The sequence below is a fragment of the Talaromyces amestolkiae genome, assembly GCF_001896365.1.
Source record: "Talaromyces amestolkiae strain CIB chromosome Unknown scaffold26.1, whole genome shotgun sequence".
NCBI lineage: Eukaryota > Fungi > Ascomycota > Eurotiomycetes > Eurotiales > Trichocomaceae > Talaromyces > Talaromyces amestolkiae.
The window spans coordinates 201423-220644 of record NW_024468062.1 but is presented as its reverse complement, the minus strand read 5'-3'; the positions used below and the strand labels follow the sequence as shown (position 1 = coordinate 220644).

Genomic DNA, 19222 nt, shown 5'->3' with positions numbered 1-19222 from the left:
CCATCAAACTGATGAAGAGTTGGCTGGCAGCAGACAACTCAAAAGAAACACCTAGAAGATCCGTTTATATAATCTAGGAATCATAGTGAGGCAAAGAAATCGAATCATTATTATAAACTATATATGTACAGGTCAATATTTGGACATGGTCTCGTGAAATGATCCATACCCATGCGCGTAGATTCTATATTGGTATCCCAAAACATCCTCCTCTTATTTTTACTGCTCAATTACTCTTCTCAATAGCGCCATTAGTTCCAGACACATCAGCATCCTCACTTTCAGCAATCTTCTCCACAACAGCCGCAAGCTTCGAGGGAGGAGAAGAAGAATCGCCCAAGTCAACACCAGTGACAAACATCTCGCTCACAAACTCCAATCCGGCAACAAAAAAACAAAGCATGTTCGCAATCACGAAATGACTGATCGTAGTGCCGATTTCGAGCCACGAGCCATCGTCGCGAACCATGTAGAAGAAGTTCAACGTCGAGATATCCGATATCGTCATGACGGTCATGAACAATGCGCTCGGAGCGACCTCAAGGCGTTTGTTGAGGATGCCTAGATTGGCACTGATGACGGCAAAAGGGATCATCAGTTTCAAAATGAGGAGGGCGCCTTGACTGAAAGGATTAAAAACGGGGATGAGGCGGTTGACGCTGTCGAGGGAGAAGGAGGAGACAGAGGCAATGTTGCCTGTGCTGAAGAACGCGGATAAGACGAGGTAGAAAAAGAAGAGGGCTACCCGCGTGTCGGAAAGGGTGAGGGCGCGATATGAGAATGTTTCGCCGTCGACTGTTGTTGTTTTGGAAGCTGTGGTAGCTTTGTCAACAGCCGGTGTTGTTGATGTGGATTGCTTCTGATGGATGTATAGAGCATGCTCTAGCCGGACCCAAGTGGCCAGAGTCATGCAGAAAACAAAGTAGAAAAGCCCCTCGTATGAGATCGTGAGGATCACGAATGTCGGAGCAAAGGTCAGAAAAATCATCACCAGTCGGTGCAGATAGTAACTATTTGGATACATTCGGTGGGCGAATGGGAGAAGTAACGACGATACTGTGACAGATTAGCCTCGGCTTCTTCTCTTTTAGCCTTGTAGTCACAACTTACCCAAGACAATCCATCCCACGATCTGATTGCCCAGTGGAAGACCTGCTTTGGCTTGTAGGGATAACGCGCTGGAACGTGTAACGATCACAGCGAGAAGTATCATGCCCAACTGCGGAATCCATTAGTCAATGATATATACTTACGAAGAAAATATGAAATACCTGTATTCCCATGATTATGCGAGATCCGGAGACGCTGATTGGATGTCCTGACCCCTTGGTGATGGTTTCTTCAAAGGCTAGGTAGAACAAACCAGCCAAAAACATGAGCATTCCTCCGACGGTACTACGCAAGAGTAAGTATGTGGTCTCGATCCGTTCCGAGGCTGAATACCTACATTGTTGTGGTGTCTTCGACTTTGATCACGGGCAATAGAGTAAAAAGACTCATGAGAACACAACCAACAGCCCATGCCCCTGTAAGAGCAAGGTGGCGTGATATAAAGCCAGTGCCATAGAGCAAGGGCCAAAAGGCCGCGAGGACAAACAATACAGTGAATATTTCTCGATGGAAATATGATTGAACCTTGACAGTAGATTAGTGCCTATTTCGTATATTAATGTGACTGCTGGTAGCTCAGCTTACCAATGCTTCTAGCACCCCCAGGAACAATACACTCTGGAGGAAAAATCCAACATGACCACCAAAAGAGTGCACATGTTTTAGTAAGATTTGTCGGCCGGCAGTTAACGCCTTTCTTCGAGCAAATACCTCCTCCCAGAAGAATACAGGGAATGCCCCGTACGCATAATACCTCCAAGAGGAACGTTGATATATGAAAACAGAGTACAACCCGACGAGAATTGATACAAAGACTGAAGTGCCGAAGAAAGTACGGTGCGCTTCAGATGATCCATGCAGGACGTGAAGATCGATGACGGTTGTAATTGCATATGCAATCCAACCTAGATATCCCGCTGTAACAATCGTTCGCAAGAAAAGCCAATCGTATGTTTGGAGATATCTAAGACCCTCAAGAGCGGAAGTGAAGACCTGAGAAGAGACCTCGATAGACTCGGCATATTTGCCTTCGAAAATCAATGTTTCTATTTCTGAAGTGCGTGCACCTAGTTCTTCCTCTTCCATCGGTGCATATGGTTTAAAGTTGAGCTGATTTTGGCTCTTTTGTTTTTCCTTGACATGATACATTTCCAGGACTTCTTGTGTATTGGCCCAGAAGGCCAGTGCCTTCTCTCGTGGCGATGCGTCGAGATACTCAAGGGGAAGTCGACCGACCGAGTTTACTGGAAAATCAAGTCCAACAAGGTAGGCCATAAGAGCGGCAACATCGGCTTGCGCCACGTCGTGTCTCTTGATCTGGTCAAACCCCCAGTCAGACGAGAAGCCATCCTCATGTCCGTTTGGCTGTCCGTCTTCCACGTATTTTGGGGTAGCAACACCAGAGCCCCATACCACAAGCGGAGTGCGCGTGTTATCAGGATGACCGTCTCCGTGGCTACCCCAGTCGCTCATACCATGGTCTGCCGTAAAGACGTAGGCGGTCTTTCCATCGTTGTAGAATTCGTCAACCAACTCGGTGATTTCCTGCACACCCTTGTCGACAATTTTGATATTATTCAGGTACTCCTTGGAATACGGCCGGAAACCATGACCTGTTGTATCCAAGCCAAGTAGATGAAGGAAAAAGACAACCTTGTCTTCCCTCAGTTGCGCATTTAGCTCCGGGTTCGTTTTGGCCTCGGCGAACAGCTCCTTGACCTTGTCAAACACCCAAATATCTAATTGGGTTGCATCCGAAGTGAAATCTTCGGCTTCCTCGTGGTATGTATCAGCAGAAACGCGCCCAGGGACCGCACCTTCCTTGAACATGGGAAGAATATCCGGGCTACCCCAACTCCATGTATGCCGACTTCTATTGAAGACACTGTCAAAATTGACTGGGTTTAGTTTCCATCCTGTCATCACAGCTGAGACATCCTCGTATAAACCGGCGATTAGAGCCACATGGCCCGGACGAGATTCCGTAGGGACACGGGTATGCGAAACACCAAAGGTGCCGTGATCTAGCACTCGAGAACGCACAAATGGAGCTAGACGAATGGGCGTATCGAGGTCTTCTGATTCGAGTCCGGCGGGTGGTGAGGGATCTGGAAAAGCTTGAAAGGCCTTATCGGCACGAAGGCCATCTCCGACGAACAGGACCAGGCGTTTTGCGGGTGCTTCTGCTCCGATTTCACGCTCGACGCTGAAGGGTCGCATGCCACTCACAATTGGACTGACGAAGTAGATATCGAAGATTGAGTAGAGGTACATCAGATGAAAGGCGAGAGCTAGGGCCAAAAACCCCAAACGACCGACACGCGCCATGATGCGGATGCGGAGGACTTTTCAGTCCACGAATTCAATTCGACAGATAAAAAGAAAGTAAAAGAGTGAAGATAATATTATCGCAGAGGTCTGTTCATCATGGTTATTTTCGAGTTGATGCTGGATAAGACCATGCAGAGAGCAATTGTGCATCGTCCCCTATTGAAACGAAACTGGTTGGAGGTAATGAAACTGGCAATAATTCTACTACGTTCAGAAGGTACCTGGCGAAGCTCTGTCTACGTGTCCTGATTGGCTGTTTAGCCTGACCGCCTGGCGCGTTCGGGCTCGATCAACGGTGGGCCCTTTCCTGCTGAGAAGCCAATCAAGAACACTAATCGAGCCACCTGCGACGTCAACTACGTACGCTCATACATTCAGAATCTCATTGCTCTTGTGTATCATTCTCGCTGAAACAAAAATAAGTGTCCAAGCATCCTGGGGGCCAAAGCTGGAACGGATGAACGCCGAACAAAGGATATCAAACAAATCAGATGCAGACCAAAACCACGAAGCCAATGCTCCAATGCCTAATGCACAAGACTCTCCACAAAGAGAAACTCATTCAACCGAATCGACTGGTCGTTTCGTGAGAGAATCAATGACTCTGTTGTAAAACTTCGACGCGTTTTGTCGTGAGAATGTGATGTCCACCGTAAGATAATCCGGCAAAATTTCAACTAGATCTGCATCGCGATTAGAGTCCAAAAGGGGCATGTAATGGAACTCTGTCGTATCAAAATTGGGAGCCATATTGCCATTGCCGTCATGTGCCACAGCAAGTTTGAAATGAAGAGCTGGTAATGACATTAGTGACCTGTGCTATGTAAGGATTTAGGTTTTTAAAGTACGTACTTCCATTTGCACCAGTTTGAATACAGTCATAAAGATAGTCGGAGTCTCTTTTCTTGACATTTCGAATGATCAAACCACTCAAATCGCTGTATAAGTCTTCTTTTAACTGCGCCAGATGAGCGGCCTGAGCTGCCTCAGCGGCAGCACCTGCTGCAGCATTGCGATTCGCAACGCTTTTGACGGCGCTTCCGGGGACTTTATTGTTCGAAGCGTCGTTGGGCACGGAGTTGTTTCGTGCGGCTGCCAATTTTGTCTGCAATGCCTTGATTTCTGTCTGGGCCGTGGATAATTGGGTCGATAGGTCGCCGACCTGTGATTGTAGACCTGTCACTTCCTTTTCTCGCTCGCGCAGTTGCTTCTGCAGATTTCTGGATTCTTTGCCGAGAACCTTCTGCGCAGCAAGCTCTTCTTTGAGAGAATCCACAAGTTTTTTTGAGGCTAACAAGGTTAGCACGCCATTGATAGCATCAAATAAAAAAAGCCTTACCATTCGTAGCGCTTTCACACTGTTTCCTTATCTTTTCGAAATTGGCATTGGCTTCCACAACGCCAATCTCGCGTAGGTTACGATACTTGACTTCCAGCGTCTCATACTTCTTGGTCATGTCACCGAGCTTGCGTCTTAGGTCTGGATCGGATGATGCCTTTTCAACGGTGTCTGCGAAAGTAACAGTTGGGCGTTTTCGGCCTGGTCTTTCGCCATTTGTCAAGGACTTCAATGGTGAGGAGATGCTAGATCTTTTGTCCGAAGGCTGAACCTCGTCTATCAACACGTCTGAAGTCGGGTTCTGACTGTCGGGAATCACAGTCTCTTCTGCCAAGTCAGACTTCCGTTGTCTACCACGGGGCTTGACAGGTTTGCTGGTTTCTTCTACAGGCTTGAATTGTCGCGAACCCGTCGGCGTATATTCAAATTCGCCATCTTCCGTTACGTGTGTTTGTTTTGCATTGCTATCCGATTCCCGCGGTCGGCCCCTCCTCTTTTTGACCGGTGATACTTCTGGTACAGCGACTTGCTCTTCATGGGCGCTTTCTTGCAAAGAGTCATCCTCAGTCTGTAATCCATCCTCAGTGTCTTCGTCGATACCATCTAATTTTGCTGCAGTTGCTCGCGGCCGTCCTCGATTTGGAACCCTCTTCATAGTGCTATTCTGTTTCACTGGTGCAGCGGATGAGGTGCGCGCAGCTTTGGAGGCTACTGGTTGTTCATCAACCTTTACGCCAGTCGATTTAGGTCTGCCTCTAGCTTTCTTCGCGGGTCGTTCGTCGTGTGATTCGGAATGCGACGCGACTGCATTGTCGGCAATCTCATCGTCAGAGTCGACCAGACCAGATATTCTTGTTGGAGCCTTTCTTTTTGGCATGATTGCGTGTAAGTGATTATATTCACAAGTTAATGTAGCGATTTGTAAGTATGCTGAATATCATGCGACGGTGTATGCGACGTTGAGGATTGTCAACTCAATCGCAAACAATGCCAAACATCAACTCCCCGTGTTGGTGAAGGCTTGGCGCGAGGCGCGAACGTGGAGTCTCGATTACGCGCTAAGACTTTTCGGGCGCCAAAGCATGTGATTTCTTATCTCGAGTCGATAACTCACCGCTTTCGTCAGCCGCGGCAAAGCCACACCCAATCACGCTGTCACCGCCACAGATTCACATCGCTGGGCATACTACGAGTACTGCATCGCTTTGTTGCGGCCCATCGGTCAACTTTGAACTTCATCTTGAACGCATTCTTATTGTATTCCCTTGAAATTTAAACTTCAACATGGCGTCTGGTGGAGGTCGAAGATGGCAGCAGTTCGTCCAAGAACTGGTTATGATAGCCGGCACTGTAAGATAGCATCTCCAGGCTTCGGGCTTCGTGCTAACCTCAACGATCTCCAGTCTGCCTCTGCATACTTTCTCATCCGTTATCTTCTATCGCGCATCGATCTAGACCCCGAAGGCCAGAAGAAGGAAGAACAAAGGAAGAAATCAGCAGCGATTCTGCGGAGACTCGATGGCCCCGACTCCGACGACGATACCACAGGCCGAAGCGGTTCACGCAGGAGCCGCAAGCAGAAGAAAGAGGAATTGGTGTTGAATCAATATGAGCAAGCCATTGCAATGGACGTTGTCGCTCCGGAAGATATTGCAGTGTCCTTCGAGGATATAGGAGGACTGGACGATATTATCGAAGAGTTGAAAGAGTCCGTGATTTATCCGTTGACCATGCCTCATCTATATGCATCAACATCGTCGTTACTTTCCGCTCCATCTGGTGTTTTGCTCTATGGACCTCCAGGCTGCGGTAAAACGATGCTCGCCAAAGCACTGGCTCACGAAAGCGGAGCTTGTTTTATTAATCTACATATTTCCACCCTGACCGAAAAATGGTACGGTGACTCCAATAAATTGGTCAATGCGGTCTTTTCACTGGCTAGGAAGCTACAACCAGCTATAGTTTTTATTGATGAGATTGATGCGGTATTGGGTACGCGGCGGAGTGGTGAACATGAAGCGAGCGGAATGGTCAAGGCTGAGTTCATGACGCATTGGGACGGACTGACATCCTCCAACTCTATGGGAGAGCCACAACGGGTAGTGGTGCTGGGCGCTACGAATAGAATTCAAGATATCGATGAGGCTATTCTGAGACGTATGCCCAAAAAGTTCCCCGTTAGCCTCCCGCCTGCTGCACAGAGGCTACGCATTCTCGCTCTTGTTCTTAAGGATACCAAGGTCGACCGCCCGAATTTCGATCTTGAGTATCTTGTAAGCGCCATGGCGGGAATGTCAGGTAGCGATATTAAAGAAGCCTGCCGAGACGCAGCAATGGTGCCTATGCGTGAACTGATTCGAGAGAAGAAGGCAGCCGGCATTCACATGACAACTGTTGAGCCCAGAGAAGTACGCGGTCTGCGCACAGAAGATTTCTATAACCGCACCGGTAGCGGCTTGAAGGTGATTCCTAAACCTCAAACGACGCCGAAACGCGAAAGCAAGGTTGTGAGTGAAACAGATGATAAAGAATGGGCAACTGAGTCCGAGGGCGCAGAAGAGGAGGTCCAGCCACACGCTACAATACCGGCTGCCATCTCGGTGCCCCCTGAGTAGTCGACGACTTGTCACTTGTCACTGGGACATGTTGTTGTTCTCCACTCAATTTTGAACTCTATTGGCTATTTTATGACATGCTACAAGAGCATGTAAGGCGTTTGGACATATAAACTTCATGTATACATATCTAATGCTTGACCTTGTTTACGAAACGATAGGACTATTCCTTGCTCAATGAAGAGCCTCTTCGTAGATATACGCTTGAACATTAACACCAAATAACGAGTGGCTGCTGTTTGATTGTCATTGACATGGGACCGCGGATCAGTCTTGGCGCCGCGTGGATGGGTTCAAGGGCCCCGGCTAGCCCACCTCCGTAGTACGTATGGCATTACTCTTGCCTTCTAGCTACCTCTTTCCTGCTATATACCTATCGCACCTGCAGACCAATCGCATCGCCATCGCTTTTTTGAAATTGTAGCAGCATTACAATATCGTCTACACTTATTAAGCCATACTCTAAACACCGGTCTTTGTGGAGTCCCCGCCCAATCCGCGCGCTTAGTGATTTCGTCACTGCGGTTGTGTACCTCCCCGTGTTCACTGTCCTTATCACCCCAAGTCCCAGCTGGCTTCGATTTGACTCCGATAAAAAGCGCGCCCGAAGACAACCAATCAAGGAACGCGTGATATTCTGCTGAAGGAATGACGGAGAATTAAACAGCTTCCCAAGCGATTACCACGGGCTTGGTGGGGAGTGGTTTATCGCCTCGGAGGCTGCATATCGAATGACTTGAATTTATTCCTCCTTGGCCTTCACAGACGGGCCCCGGACGTTCTATCGAAATTTGAAGTCGGACACGGAGACTACGGAGGACTCATACGTAAATCGAAATCAAAAACCCAGTGTCGTTAGTAGGAATGAGCTCAAATACCGACTTCCTCGATGTCAACCCAGCGGTCTCAAGTGCCAGCACAAGTCGAAGATCGAGTACCGCTGTCCGACCTCGAAATAGAAGGCTCATATCCGTCAACAATGATGGTGAGGAGGAGGGACCGCAGACTTCATCAACTTCTAGGGTCGCTTCTTCTTTCGCTCGGCTGACCCCTCCTCAGTCTCGAGGTACAACACCTTCACCATATGCATCACAAAGGGGCTCGCCTCTCCCTCAGAAGCAATTTTCAAGGGTATCAGAGCGGGACCTTGGTGGTAGGTATAGAGACGACGATGACGCATATGGAAGCAGGGACACTTTTCAGCCATTTAACTCATCGCATAACTCATCTGGATTTCTCGAGTCATCATGGTCGTCTATCCAAAGTCTTACTTCGTCCTTCTTAGGGAACGATCTGAAGTGGGGAAAGTCGGCTTCTAATTCTACAATTTCAACGAAACGCCGAAAGCCCTCTCGGTCCGACATTCCTGTGAGTCTATCGAAACAGCAGGGACCTTCGGCATGGGGCCCTTCGGTTTCATCAGGTCCACAAATCGGTTCTGGAACAAAAGAAGAGCGACAAGCTTTGGTACAAGCGAAGAAAAGAGAGATATTGCTACTTGCCAATGGTGACTCCTTGTCCGACCTCAGAGATCGATATAAGCGGAAAGATTCGTTGGAGATTTCAAATGATAGTACAATGGATCCTGAGCTGGATGAAGAGGCACTGGTTTACATCCATCACATTCAGCCGAGTGACTCGATGACAGGGTTATGTATCAAATATGGATGTCAGCTTGCGATCTTCCGAAAAGCGAACGGTTTCTGGCCGAGTGACAGTATACAAACGAGGAAGATCGTTCTCCTGCCGGCTGAAGCATGCTCTGTCAAGGGCCGACGGGTAGACCGGCCTGGCAATGTTGATCTGCTGGGTGATGATTTGTCGGGTGAAACCTCATCGGAAGACCCTGCTGGTAGCTCGATCGTACCGAGCGAGTCCCCGCCTATTGGCGAACCGTCCGAGTCAGTGCAAACAACCAAAAGTGATAATGAGCGCGTATGGAAACATGAAGCATGGGTCATGATGGAAGGCTTTCCAAGCCCAGTCGAGATTGGTCGTGTACCTCGCAAGACATTAGGTTTCTTCCCACGCTCGAGGCGAAAGTCCTTATCACTACCGTATTCTGACGCCGAACCTCCAACTCCCACGATACCTACAAGACTCAATCGTATAGATTCTTCTTCATCTTACCAGCGAGATGGCTCGCCTATTCCTTCCACGTCCTCGTCTCGTCTGACTTCACCACTTCGGTCCAGTCGAGCCGGTCATAGGCGTACTAGCAGCATCACGCTACAGGGACCAGGTGGTGTTGGGACATTAGGTAGGGAGGTCCATGCTCCAGGCCCTGCACAAGATGGCCTTAACAAATTTGTCGCGCAACATCTTCCAAATCTTTCAGTTCCTCCTCCACCGGCGCCTTCGACACTACGCAAGGCGTCATTTGATTCGACCTCAAGTGTGCTTTCAGGGACATCAAGCACCGGTTTGGAAAATTTCGGTGGAGCTATCGAAGGATGGATGAGGAAGATGGCGGTAAGGGCTAAAACAAGTCTAAATGATTTGCAGCCGGGAGGCTCCCAGCAGTCTTCACGTGGTCAAGCACTTGGTATTGCGGGACTAGGTGATCTTATCGAACTCAATGATGGGCTTGAAGGAGGCAGTGACTCTGAAGTATTGATGGGCAATGGTCATACCGAAAGCCGAAATGGTCGCAATCAGGCTATGGGCAACTACTCGCAATACGAACGCTTCTCGAACTCGCCTTCTTCAACGACTCGCACCCGTCCTCGTCTAGACGCGCATAAAAACGACTAGCTTTCCACCTGACAGTTTCTACCATTCTTCTTCCAGTCCTTTATATAGAGCGAAAGATACCTCCTGTTTATAACATCGTCATCGTCATCATCGTTGTTCTGCCGTGTTTTGTCTATTCATCATCACCTATTGTATTTGCAGCGTCCGCAACCTCTATCACATCATACAGCATCAACATGCCGATTTGCATAATATCAGTCACTAGCATGTTTCATTACCCCAACTCCGTCCACTTTCAGGCCACTAATCCTGTATGATTTGACTGCTTTTGTTCTCTGCTTCACATGTATGTCGACATTACTTACCCATGCATTCTCGTATGTCGGTAGTTGTCGGTATCCCTGTATCAACGGACCCGGTGTAATGTAGTTCAGGAGAAACATGCTCCTAGCATAGACGTATAGAGCCTTCAATCCGATTTTATTGCGACGACTCTGAACTGTTCATATTTTTACATAGCCTTGCCTGTCATCCAATACCTAATACCCAATTGGGCTAGACACATAGAATTCACTGATATGATCTATCAGAAAGCATGTCCTATGTAGTACCCGTGGCCGTTGTACAATTATTATCCGCGATGCAGGACACTGTGCAGCCGTTGTGATCCACGAGCTCTAAACCCCATTACATCAAGCGAATTCATAATGGGATTATTTCACTTGAGTCATGCATAGATTGTCAAACTGTCAGAAGTAAGTACTATACCAGTATATGATAATACAATATAAATAAGTACAGGCATGTGCATCTGACGCTTCATGTACCGACATACAGAGGATTGTGCGCGTATATGGTAAAATACGTACATACATACATACATACAATCCATACACAAGACAAACCTACCCCGGAAATGACCCCAAAATGATGCGCTCAGCCTTGGTTTTCCATGACATTAGCGTGCAGCTAGTGCGGAATATTGGGTTGGCTGAGGACTGTGGTTCGACTGATTAGATTAAAATACGAGACTGGTCAGACAAATACCGGAACTGCTCCGTACGTAAGTTATCAAACTTTACAGCATTCATGCTTAATTAATTATACGTGACACGGGTCCAACCCGCTGTACTGGTAATTGTAATACCGCGTATGTAATAGGCTCGTGCCTGGTTGGCTGATCGATCCACCACCATCATCCTTCTCTCCTCTCCTCTTTCCTCCGCTTGCTCTTCCCCATACTATTCCAACACTTCGGCAACGCACAATTCAAGTATATATACCAATCTGACTATTATTACCAGCTGTATCACTCTCAACCGCCATCGGACCTCTGGCCTTACTCCACATTTTCCGCACAACTCCCCAGGCTCCAAGCCCTTGGCTTTTCTCCCGCTTTTATCCGCATTTTCTCGCCATCCATATATCAGGCATCGCCTTTTTAACCCTTCATACACAGATCGGCCAGTTCAGGCAGTGAGCAGGGATTCTTTTTATTCTCACTTTTCCTCCTTTTCCATGCTTTGACGCTCGCGCCAAAGCAAACCTAGGGAACCAACACTCTTCCATCGGGATCGCGTGAACCTCGTATTCGGTTTGCATCATTTATTTTTCATTTCCTTAAGTTTCCTCAGTCGCCTCTCGTCGAGAGTCATTCGTTTTACAATTTTACATCCCTGGAACACATCCCGGAAAAGTGCGCATCAGATATAAGAAATCGCAAAAAAACAAGCCAGATATACCAAACAGGTCGCATTCCAAGCATCGATGGAAAGCAGTTGCGCTCTGCAGCTATAAAACATCATGGCCACAGAAAACCAAATGGCAGGCCAAATGGAGTACCAGCAGCAAGACCATCCCAGTCCTGCTTCAAGTCAGGACCGCTCCAAATCTGGGAGCAATAATCAGTCGCTGTCACTGTCAGGCGCATCTGGCGTCCCCAATGCAGGTATTGCAAGTTTTAGAAGGTATGTTATCCATATATATACTCTTCCGTGCTATGTTGTATTCTGTCTGTTCTATGTGCTGCGATGAGAGGGTTTTCTTCTCTTGACATGTGAATGAAGCCTTTTTTTCATGCTCCGTGGCGATCGCGAGTCGGGAGAGCACGAGCTTGAAAATCCAGCCCACGTCAATAATTCACCCTGTCATCATGTCAAATCTTTTCATAAGTAGCCTTGCTAATCTGTTCCTGATCGATTGGTTTACAGGCAACGCGCGTCCCGTGCATGCGAGGTACGTTTTCTAGCTTTTTCGTCTTTGACCGTTTGTCGCGCGCATTTCCACGTTGAGGTGCTTGATTGTGCCTCGGCAAAATCGGACGCCCCCACTATCTACCCGCATACCTGATTAGCACATCCTTGTTATACATACGGTCACCTCGTACCTTGGGGAACAAAAAAGGAAAAAGGAGAAATGCGATGAAACATTGATCAGGGAAGATTCTTGCTAACACATGCTTTTAAAATCGAATAGACTTGTCATGCTCGAAAGGTGCGTTTTCTTTTAAAAGTTTCTTATGCGACTGAGACAGCTAGAGGCATCCGTCACGTCGATCGGACCAGCCGGGTTTTCTTCGGGCTGTCACAAGCAAATTACGATGATAAGCTTACTGACTTATCACAGGTCCGATGTGACGCTGCCAGCTTAGGTGTGCCTTGCACTAATTGTGTGGCTTTTGCTATCGAATGTCGTATTCCGACGCCGAAACGAAAGAAGAACCAACAGCCGAGAAACAAGGATAATAACGGGTATGTTGCTGCAATGAACAACACTAGAACGGTTATCAGTATCGGCTATGATAGCTAACCAGTGACTCCTTTTAGTGACACTAAAACTTATGACCAAAACAGAGACGACGATGACGAGGAAGAATCAAACACACCGCGAACGCAGGAGAACCCGGTTTTCCCTGCAAATCCTCCCATATCCATCGATGGAATGCCGGCGAACACATTGGCGGCAGCTGTCAGGCCGAATCCAGAGACGAATAACCCAGGACCATATAATGCTCAGATCATGAAGCCAAAATTTACAAGAGCGCCAATCAAGGAACCAGGCCGGGTTGCCTACTTGGGCGAATCATCGAATTTATCGCTTCTTGTCCATGATCGAGGCTTCACAGATGTTGTTCACTATCCACTTCCGGAGACTATCCGAGGGAGTCGGGGACACTTGACCGAACTCGACAGCTTGGAGATTGAGATTCTTCATCGGCGAGGAGCATTTTTACTTCCTCCACGGGAGCTATGCGACGAACTCGTCGAAGCTTACTTCAAATGGGTGGCTCCAGTCGTACCTATCATCAATCGCAACCGCTTCATGCGCCGATATCAAGACCCTCAGAATCCGCCTTCGCTCCTTCTACTGCAGGCTATTTTACTGGCTGGTTCTCGAGTCTGCAACAATTCGAAATTGATGGATCAAAATGGCTCCACTATTCCTGCCTCTACCACCTTCTACAAACGTGCCAAGGCACTTTACGATGCCAATTATGAGGATGATCGTGTTACCCTAGTTCAAGCATTGGTGTTGATGGGGTGGTACTGGGAGGGTCCTGAAGGTCAGTCCTCTTCTGCTATTATGGAAATTCATTCCTTTTGTGGCTGTCAAACTGACAAGTACTCTAGATGTTACAAAGAACGTCTTTTACTGGAGTCGAGTAGCAATTCTAGTGGCTCAAGGTTCTGGTATGCACCGAAGGTTAGTATAATTGACTCGTATGTCACGATCAGAGGACTGACTGTGTATCTAGCGTCGAAAACTCCCAGCTTAGCAGATCCGACAAGCGACTATGGAAAAGAATATGGTGGACTCTCTTTACAAGAGATCGCTCTGTTGCTGTCGCCCTTGGCAGACCAATCAACATCAACATTGATGATTCCGACGTTGAGATGCTTACGGAAGACGACTTTATCGAAGACGAGGGTGATGTTCCAGCCGAATATCCTCCGGATCCAGTACACGTGCAATTCTTTCTCCAATATGTCAAGTTGTGTGAGATTATGGGCCTTGTGTTGTCGCAGCAGTATTCCGTCGCTTCCAAATCTCGGCGCACAAATGCCATTGATCTGACACACTCCGACATGGCGTTGGCCGATTGGCTTCAAAATTGCCCCAGAGCGGTCTACTGGGAGAGGAAGAACCATCACTTTTGGGCAGCGCTGCTTCACTCAAACTACTATACAACGCTTTGTCTCCTGCATCGAGCGCACATGCCACCGGCTACAGCGAGCGCGAATAGTTATCGCACAGAGGAGATTGCATATCCGTCACGCACCATTGCTTTCCAGGCTGCTGGAATGATCACGTCCATAGTTGAGAAGCTACAGTCTCATAACGAGCTCCGTTACACTCCAGCATTCATCGTCTACAGTCTTTTCTCGGCATTGATCATGCATGTCTACCAGATGCGATCGTCTGTACCGTCTGTTGTGGCTGCTTGTCAAGAAAGAATGACCATCTGCATGCAAGCACTGAAGGATGTATCAAAGGTTTGGCTGGTTGCAAAGATGGTGCACACTCTGTTTGAGTCCATTCTGGGCAATAAGATGTTGGAAGAGCGTCTGCAGAAAGCGCCAGGCAAAAGACACCAGAAGAATCGTCCGTCGGAAAACGAACCCAACCTAGTCTCCAATCACAGAAGAACAGAGCCACCAAAGCGGAAATTCGATGACATGGATATCGGACTACCTAACGGTAATCCTACACCTCCAGTATCGTACGAGCGATCGCGCCCACAGACTCCTGCTGCCACACCGTCGCGTGAAGTAAATCCCATGTCTGGACAACAAGGCGGTATAGGCCCTCTGCCTCAAATGTCGCCCAACCTTCCCAAAGGTCAAGAGGGCGCACAGAATACAGGAACGTCTCGAGCAAACACTCCATTCAACCCGTCTTTCTCTCTCCCGGCTACACCTCCAGATCTTTTCCTTGTCACTCGTACTTCGCCGAATCTTTCGCCCTCCTTGTGGGAGAATTTCCAGCCGGACCAACTATTCCCTGACGGCACCAATTTCTTCCCCACGCAGACCAACATGATGGACCCTCAGATGCAAACAGCTAACACCATGGGTGGTCAAGGTAATATGATGATGAATCAGCAACAACAACAACAACAACAACAACAACAACAACAAATGCCTACTCGAACACTACCAGGCGCTCAAGGCAGTCCGTCACATGTCTCTGCTGGCATCCATCCCGACATGGGCAACCTATCGAATGCGCCTCCGCCGCCGCAGCAGATGTTCCATATGGAAGGAATGCAGAATTGGGCAGGGCTTGATGCAGCGCTGGCGGGTAATATGGATGCTACTAGTCAGGATGACAATTGGAGTAACAGCTCTCGCGGAAATCCTACAGCACCGACAACTTTGAACGTTGAAGACTGGTGCGTACTTTTTAATTTTCTTTCTGTTAGTATATGTTCCCTACTGACATGTGACAGGTTCCAATTCTTTGGCATTAATGGAAGCTTTGGGGATTTGGTTGCCGACCCCATGGCTGGCTAGAAATGTGAGTTGATGTGCATGTATATATGACGGAAGCGTGTATCGATGTATCATTGTATATTGATTCTATACTTTGTTGTTGAGGCGGTGTTTCGTTATGAAGTGTATGAAATGGAGATAGTAATTTGGAGATCTTAGCATGTTGTAGTGTCGGTGTACCAAATGTATGGCATCATTCTGCTACAAATCTAATTCACCCAATCACAGACCATTTAGCTAGAGATATACAGCGCTAGTCCCTATTAGGCCAAGCTGGAATGACGTGCTCTTGGTCCTGGTCACCGATGTCGGACTAGCCAATCACGTTCTCCCCGCCCCAGCCCGAGTCGGCCCTGCTCAGTCACTCCGCAATTGACATCGAGCTAGCATTATTTCAAGCGTGACTCAGTTATATAGGAAGAGCATCAGCTTCTTTTTCATCTCATGTTCTGACTTTGTTACTATATTTGCGGCGTGGTTGCTTTATCCCGTCAGTTACAACACCAATTGCAGGCGGGGACATTGAAAACTTTCTCTTCATCTACCCCTCCTCAATCTTTCGAACGAGCACATATACACACCACGCACAAACAACATACAATGTCGTCTCCTGGCTCCGGACAGAGCGGCCCTTCGTCGGCCAGTGCTGTGAAGAAAGCATTTCCTCATATCGATCTAGATGGACACAATCTACCGCCGTCACCCGCTCCATCGAGCCCCAGTGCCGGACGCCGATATGCCCTTGCCACTGAGTTGGTGTATACAGATAGCGGCGATCAGTACAATGCCAGCAGCGTACCTATCTATCAGGTATTATGAACTTGTCTGGCAAGGTTTGGGGCAATCATATACTAATCGCAATGTTTAGAGTGCCACATTCAAACAAACATCCGGCTCCGGCGGTGGAGAATACGACTACACTCGCTCCGGCAACCCGACACGTACACATCTCGAACGCCATCTCGCAAAGATCATGTCCGCTCAAAGAGCGCTCGTGGTATCCTCCGGCATGGCTGCCCTGGACGTTATCACGCGACTCCTCCGACCGGGCGATGAAGTCGTCACCGGCGACGATTTGTACGGTGGTAGCAATCGGTTGTTGACTTATCTCAAGACACACGGCGGCATTGTCGTGCATCACGTTGACACTACTACACCGGAGAAAGTGCAGGCAGTCCTGGGACCCAAGACGGCGATGGTCTTGCTCGAAACGCCGACAAACCCGTTGATCAAAGTCGTTGATATCCCCAAGATTGCCACTCTGGCCCACGAAGCCAATCCCAGCTGTTTGGTTACGGTTGACAACACAATGATGTCCCCTTTACTTCTCAACCCGCTCGAATTGGGAGCCGATATCGTCTACGAGAGCGGCACAAAATATTTATCCGGCCACCACGACCTCATGGCCGGCGTCATTGCCGTCAACGACCCTACTCTCGGTGAAAGACTATACTTCCCCATCAACGCCTCCGGTTGTGGTCTGTCGCCCTTCGACTCATGGCTTTTGATGCGCGGCGTCAAGACTCTGAAAGTGCGCATGGATCAACAACAAGCCAACGCGCAACGCATCGCCGAGTTTTTGGAGGCTCATGGCTTCAAAGTCCGATACCCCGGTTTGAAGTCTCATCCGCAATACGAATTGCATCATTCCATGGCTAGAGGGGCTGGKGCCGTCTTGTCATTTGAGACGGGCGACGTTGGTCTCAGTGAACGGATTGTCGAGAGCGCGAAGCTGTGGGCTATTAGTGTCAGTTTCGGCTGTGTGAATAGTTTGATCAGTATGCCTTGTCGCATGAGTCATGCTAGTATTGATGCAAAGACGCGCGCGGAGCGTGCCATGCCAGAGGACATTATTCGGTTGTGTGTGGGTATCGAGGACGCGGATGACTTGATTGATGATTTGCGACGAGCTGTACGTCACTTTTCCCCTTTTTGGTTGAGTATTTACTGACTATTGGTGTAGTTGGTTCAAGCCGGTGCTGTGAACGTTTCACTTGAAGACTTCCAGGCAGTCCGTCCCGCAGTCATTTAGAAGCCGTCAGGGTTACATAACTGTATAAATGGACTCAATGGAGTTAGTATGATGATTTAATGCTCATTTCGGACGGCGTTGTGGGATTTGTTTATAGCTGCGTGATGCTGGACTCGACGGCAAAAAGCACTTGCATGTACATGTTTATAAGACACTCTAGACGAATACATCCAGAAGTTTCAGTCTTATACTTTTCAACTTAAAATAACCTCGCATGGAGCACTATTAATACAGTATATACCTTTTATGATAGTCGTAAATATCAAGCACTCGCCTTGTCTCTCCCCCTTTCGCGCCTCAACCCAAAACAGCGTCCCGGATGCCAAACCCCCAGTAACAGCGCCACCAATGCAATCGGCGCAAACTCCAAACACCCAAAAAACACCTCATGGGTCGCCAATTTCCCGAACAACCCCTCCGCTGTCTCTGCGAGACGAAACACAGTCCTCAGATACACCATGAGGGTTGAGAGAACGAAGACGGCCACGAACGTGGTTCGGCCTTCTGCTTTGAGGGCATGTCGAGCTCGAACGACGAATGTCGAGGACAGAATGATGAATATACTCATTGCAAAAACCTGGTAAGCGAGACCGCCAAGCAAGATATTATTCGCAACAGTCGGATCTTGCATGTTCGATTCACGAACTCCGACATACACAGCGCCGGAGATTTGTATGCCTGTCGACACTACATCAGACGTGATAAAAAACCACAATATGACTCGTGGCGAAACAACCGCGAACCGATTCCCACCCGCCGTATCCCGTATCAAGATAGACAAAATTGTATATATCCCCGCCGCCAAAAATACAGGCGCCGTCACGATGAAGAAGTAATTGAGCACAAAGTAAGTCAGGTTGTAAGGGTCATTCTTGGCGGATAGGGAGCGCGCAATGTACCCGATGACCTCAAAAACTAAGCCAACAGAGAAAGTGAGCCACCACCAGCAGTTGCGCAGACGGAGGGTTTGGGTGGTGTGCAGGACTAAGTGGATGAAGAACCAGATTGCGGCTAGAGCGGCGAGGGCGATGGAGGGGGTATAGCCGTAGATTATGATCGGGGTGTCGTTTGGGCCGTTGGGATTGGGAAATAAGGGGTCTATGTAGCCTGTGTCGTCTCGTTCTGTGTGCACATCCATGGATATGTTAGATGAGGGTTATCTAGGTATGGCGTGGTGATGTTGGAATTAGGGTTACGAACCGGCAAGATGGGGGTGTGTCATTTTGTTCAACGGTGAAGAGAGGTCGACAGCTTCATAGGTTGAACTGATTGCATGCTAGCTACATACTGGATCTCTCAAGAATATATACTTCGAGCTCATGATGCAAAAGCATGAATGTCAAAGCAAATACTGTCCAGCTTTGTGTCTATCTCATTCGCCCGATCCATACGTTCATCCAAGCCTCCAAGCCTGTGCGCTCTTTCGAGGCATTTCTCCATAGTTCGAATCGTGAGCCTAGCTAGAATTACGATGTGTGTAGCTGGCAGTGCTGAAAGTCTATTCATACATTTCTGTGGTGTTTAGAGGACCAAAGAAGGAGATGTGACCCTAACCGCCCGATCTACAGCACCTTTTCCACCGCTCTAACCGGTCTCGTATAGCTCCGAT

The 19222-nt window shown here is 48.3% G+C and overlaps 7 protein-coding genes across 7 annotated transcripts; 4 read left to right on the top strand and 3 right to left on the bottom strand.

Annotated features, from left to right (window-relative positions):
• Nucleotides 1–226: 226 nt before the first annotated feature.
• BHQ10_009723 (uncharacterized protein) lies at nt 227–3438 on the bottom strand (the record flags this gene model as incomplete). Its single annotated transcript, XM_040882670.1, has 5 exons — nt 227–1056; nt 1111–1219; nt 1272–1395; nt 1448–1635; nt 1696–3438. The coding sequence occupies 5 exons, from the start codon at nt 3436–3438 to the stop codon at nt 227–229; spliced, it is 2994 nt and encodes a 997-aa protein (XP_040738225.1).
• A 561-nt stretch (nt 3439–3999) lies between these two features.
• BHQ10_009722 (uncharacterized protein) lies at nt 4000–5657 on the bottom strand (the record flags this gene model as incomplete). The annotated part of the gene is made up of 3 exons (XM_040882669.1): nt 4000–4235; nt 4294–4731; nt 4781–5657. The coding sequence occupies 3 exons, from the start codon at nt 5655–5657 to the stop codon at nt 4000–4002; spliced, it is 1551 nt and encodes a 516-aa protein (XP_040738224.1).
• A 407-nt stretch (nt 5658–6064) lies between these two features.
• Nucleotides 6065–7395, top strand: BHQ10_009721 (uncharacterized protein; the record flags this gene model as incomplete). The annotated part of the gene is made up of 2 exons (XM_040882668.1): nt 6065–6130; nt 6184–7395. 2 exons carry the CDS (start codon nt 6065–6067, stop codon nt 7393–7395), a joined length of 1278 nt encoding a protein of 425 aa, XP_040738223.1.
• An 864-nt stretch (nt 7396–8259) lies between these two features.
• On the top strand, nt 8260–10149 carry BHQ10_009720 (uncharacterized protein; the record flags this gene model as incomplete). The annotated part of the gene is made up of 1 exon (XM_040882667.1): nt 8260–10149. One exon carries the CDS (start codon nt 8260–8262, stop codon nt 10147–10149), a length of 1890 nt encoding a protein of 629 aa, XP_040738222.1.
• A 1743-nt stretch (nt 10150–11892) lies between these two features.
• Nucleotides 11893–15602, top strand: BHQ10_009719 (uncharacterized protein; the record flags this gene model as incomplete). The annotated part of the gene is made up of 7 exons (XM_040882665.1): nt 11893–12056; nt 12300–12324; nt 12715–12839; nt 12942–13651; nt 13719–13791; nt 13844–15481; nt 15539–15602. The coding sequence occupies 7 exons, from the start codon at nt 11893–11895 to the stop codon at nt 15600–15602; spliced, it is 2799 nt and encodes a 932-aa protein (XP_040738221.1).
• Nucleotides 15603–16181: 579 nt separating this feature from the next.
• Nucleotides 16182–17613, top strand: BHQ10_009718 (uncharacterized protein; the record flags this gene model as incomplete). Its single annotated transcript, XM_040882664.1, has 3 exons — nt 16182–16391; nt 16450–17493; nt 17545–17613. The coding sequence occupies 3 exons, from the start codon at nt 16182–16184 to the stop codon at nt 17611–17613; spliced, it is 1323 nt and encodes a 440-aa protein (XP_040738220.1).
• A 262-nt stretch (nt 17614–17875) lies between these two features.
• Nucleotides 17876–18751, bottom strand: BHQ10_009717 (uncharacterized protein; the record flags this gene model as incomplete). The annotated part of the gene is made up of 1 exon (XM_040882663.1): nt 17876–18751. The coding sequence occupies one exon, from the start codon at nt 18749–18751 to the stop codon at nt 17876–17878; it is 876 nt and encodes a 291-aa protein (XP_040738219.1).
• Between the last annotated feature and the right edge of the window lie 471 nt (nt 18752–19222).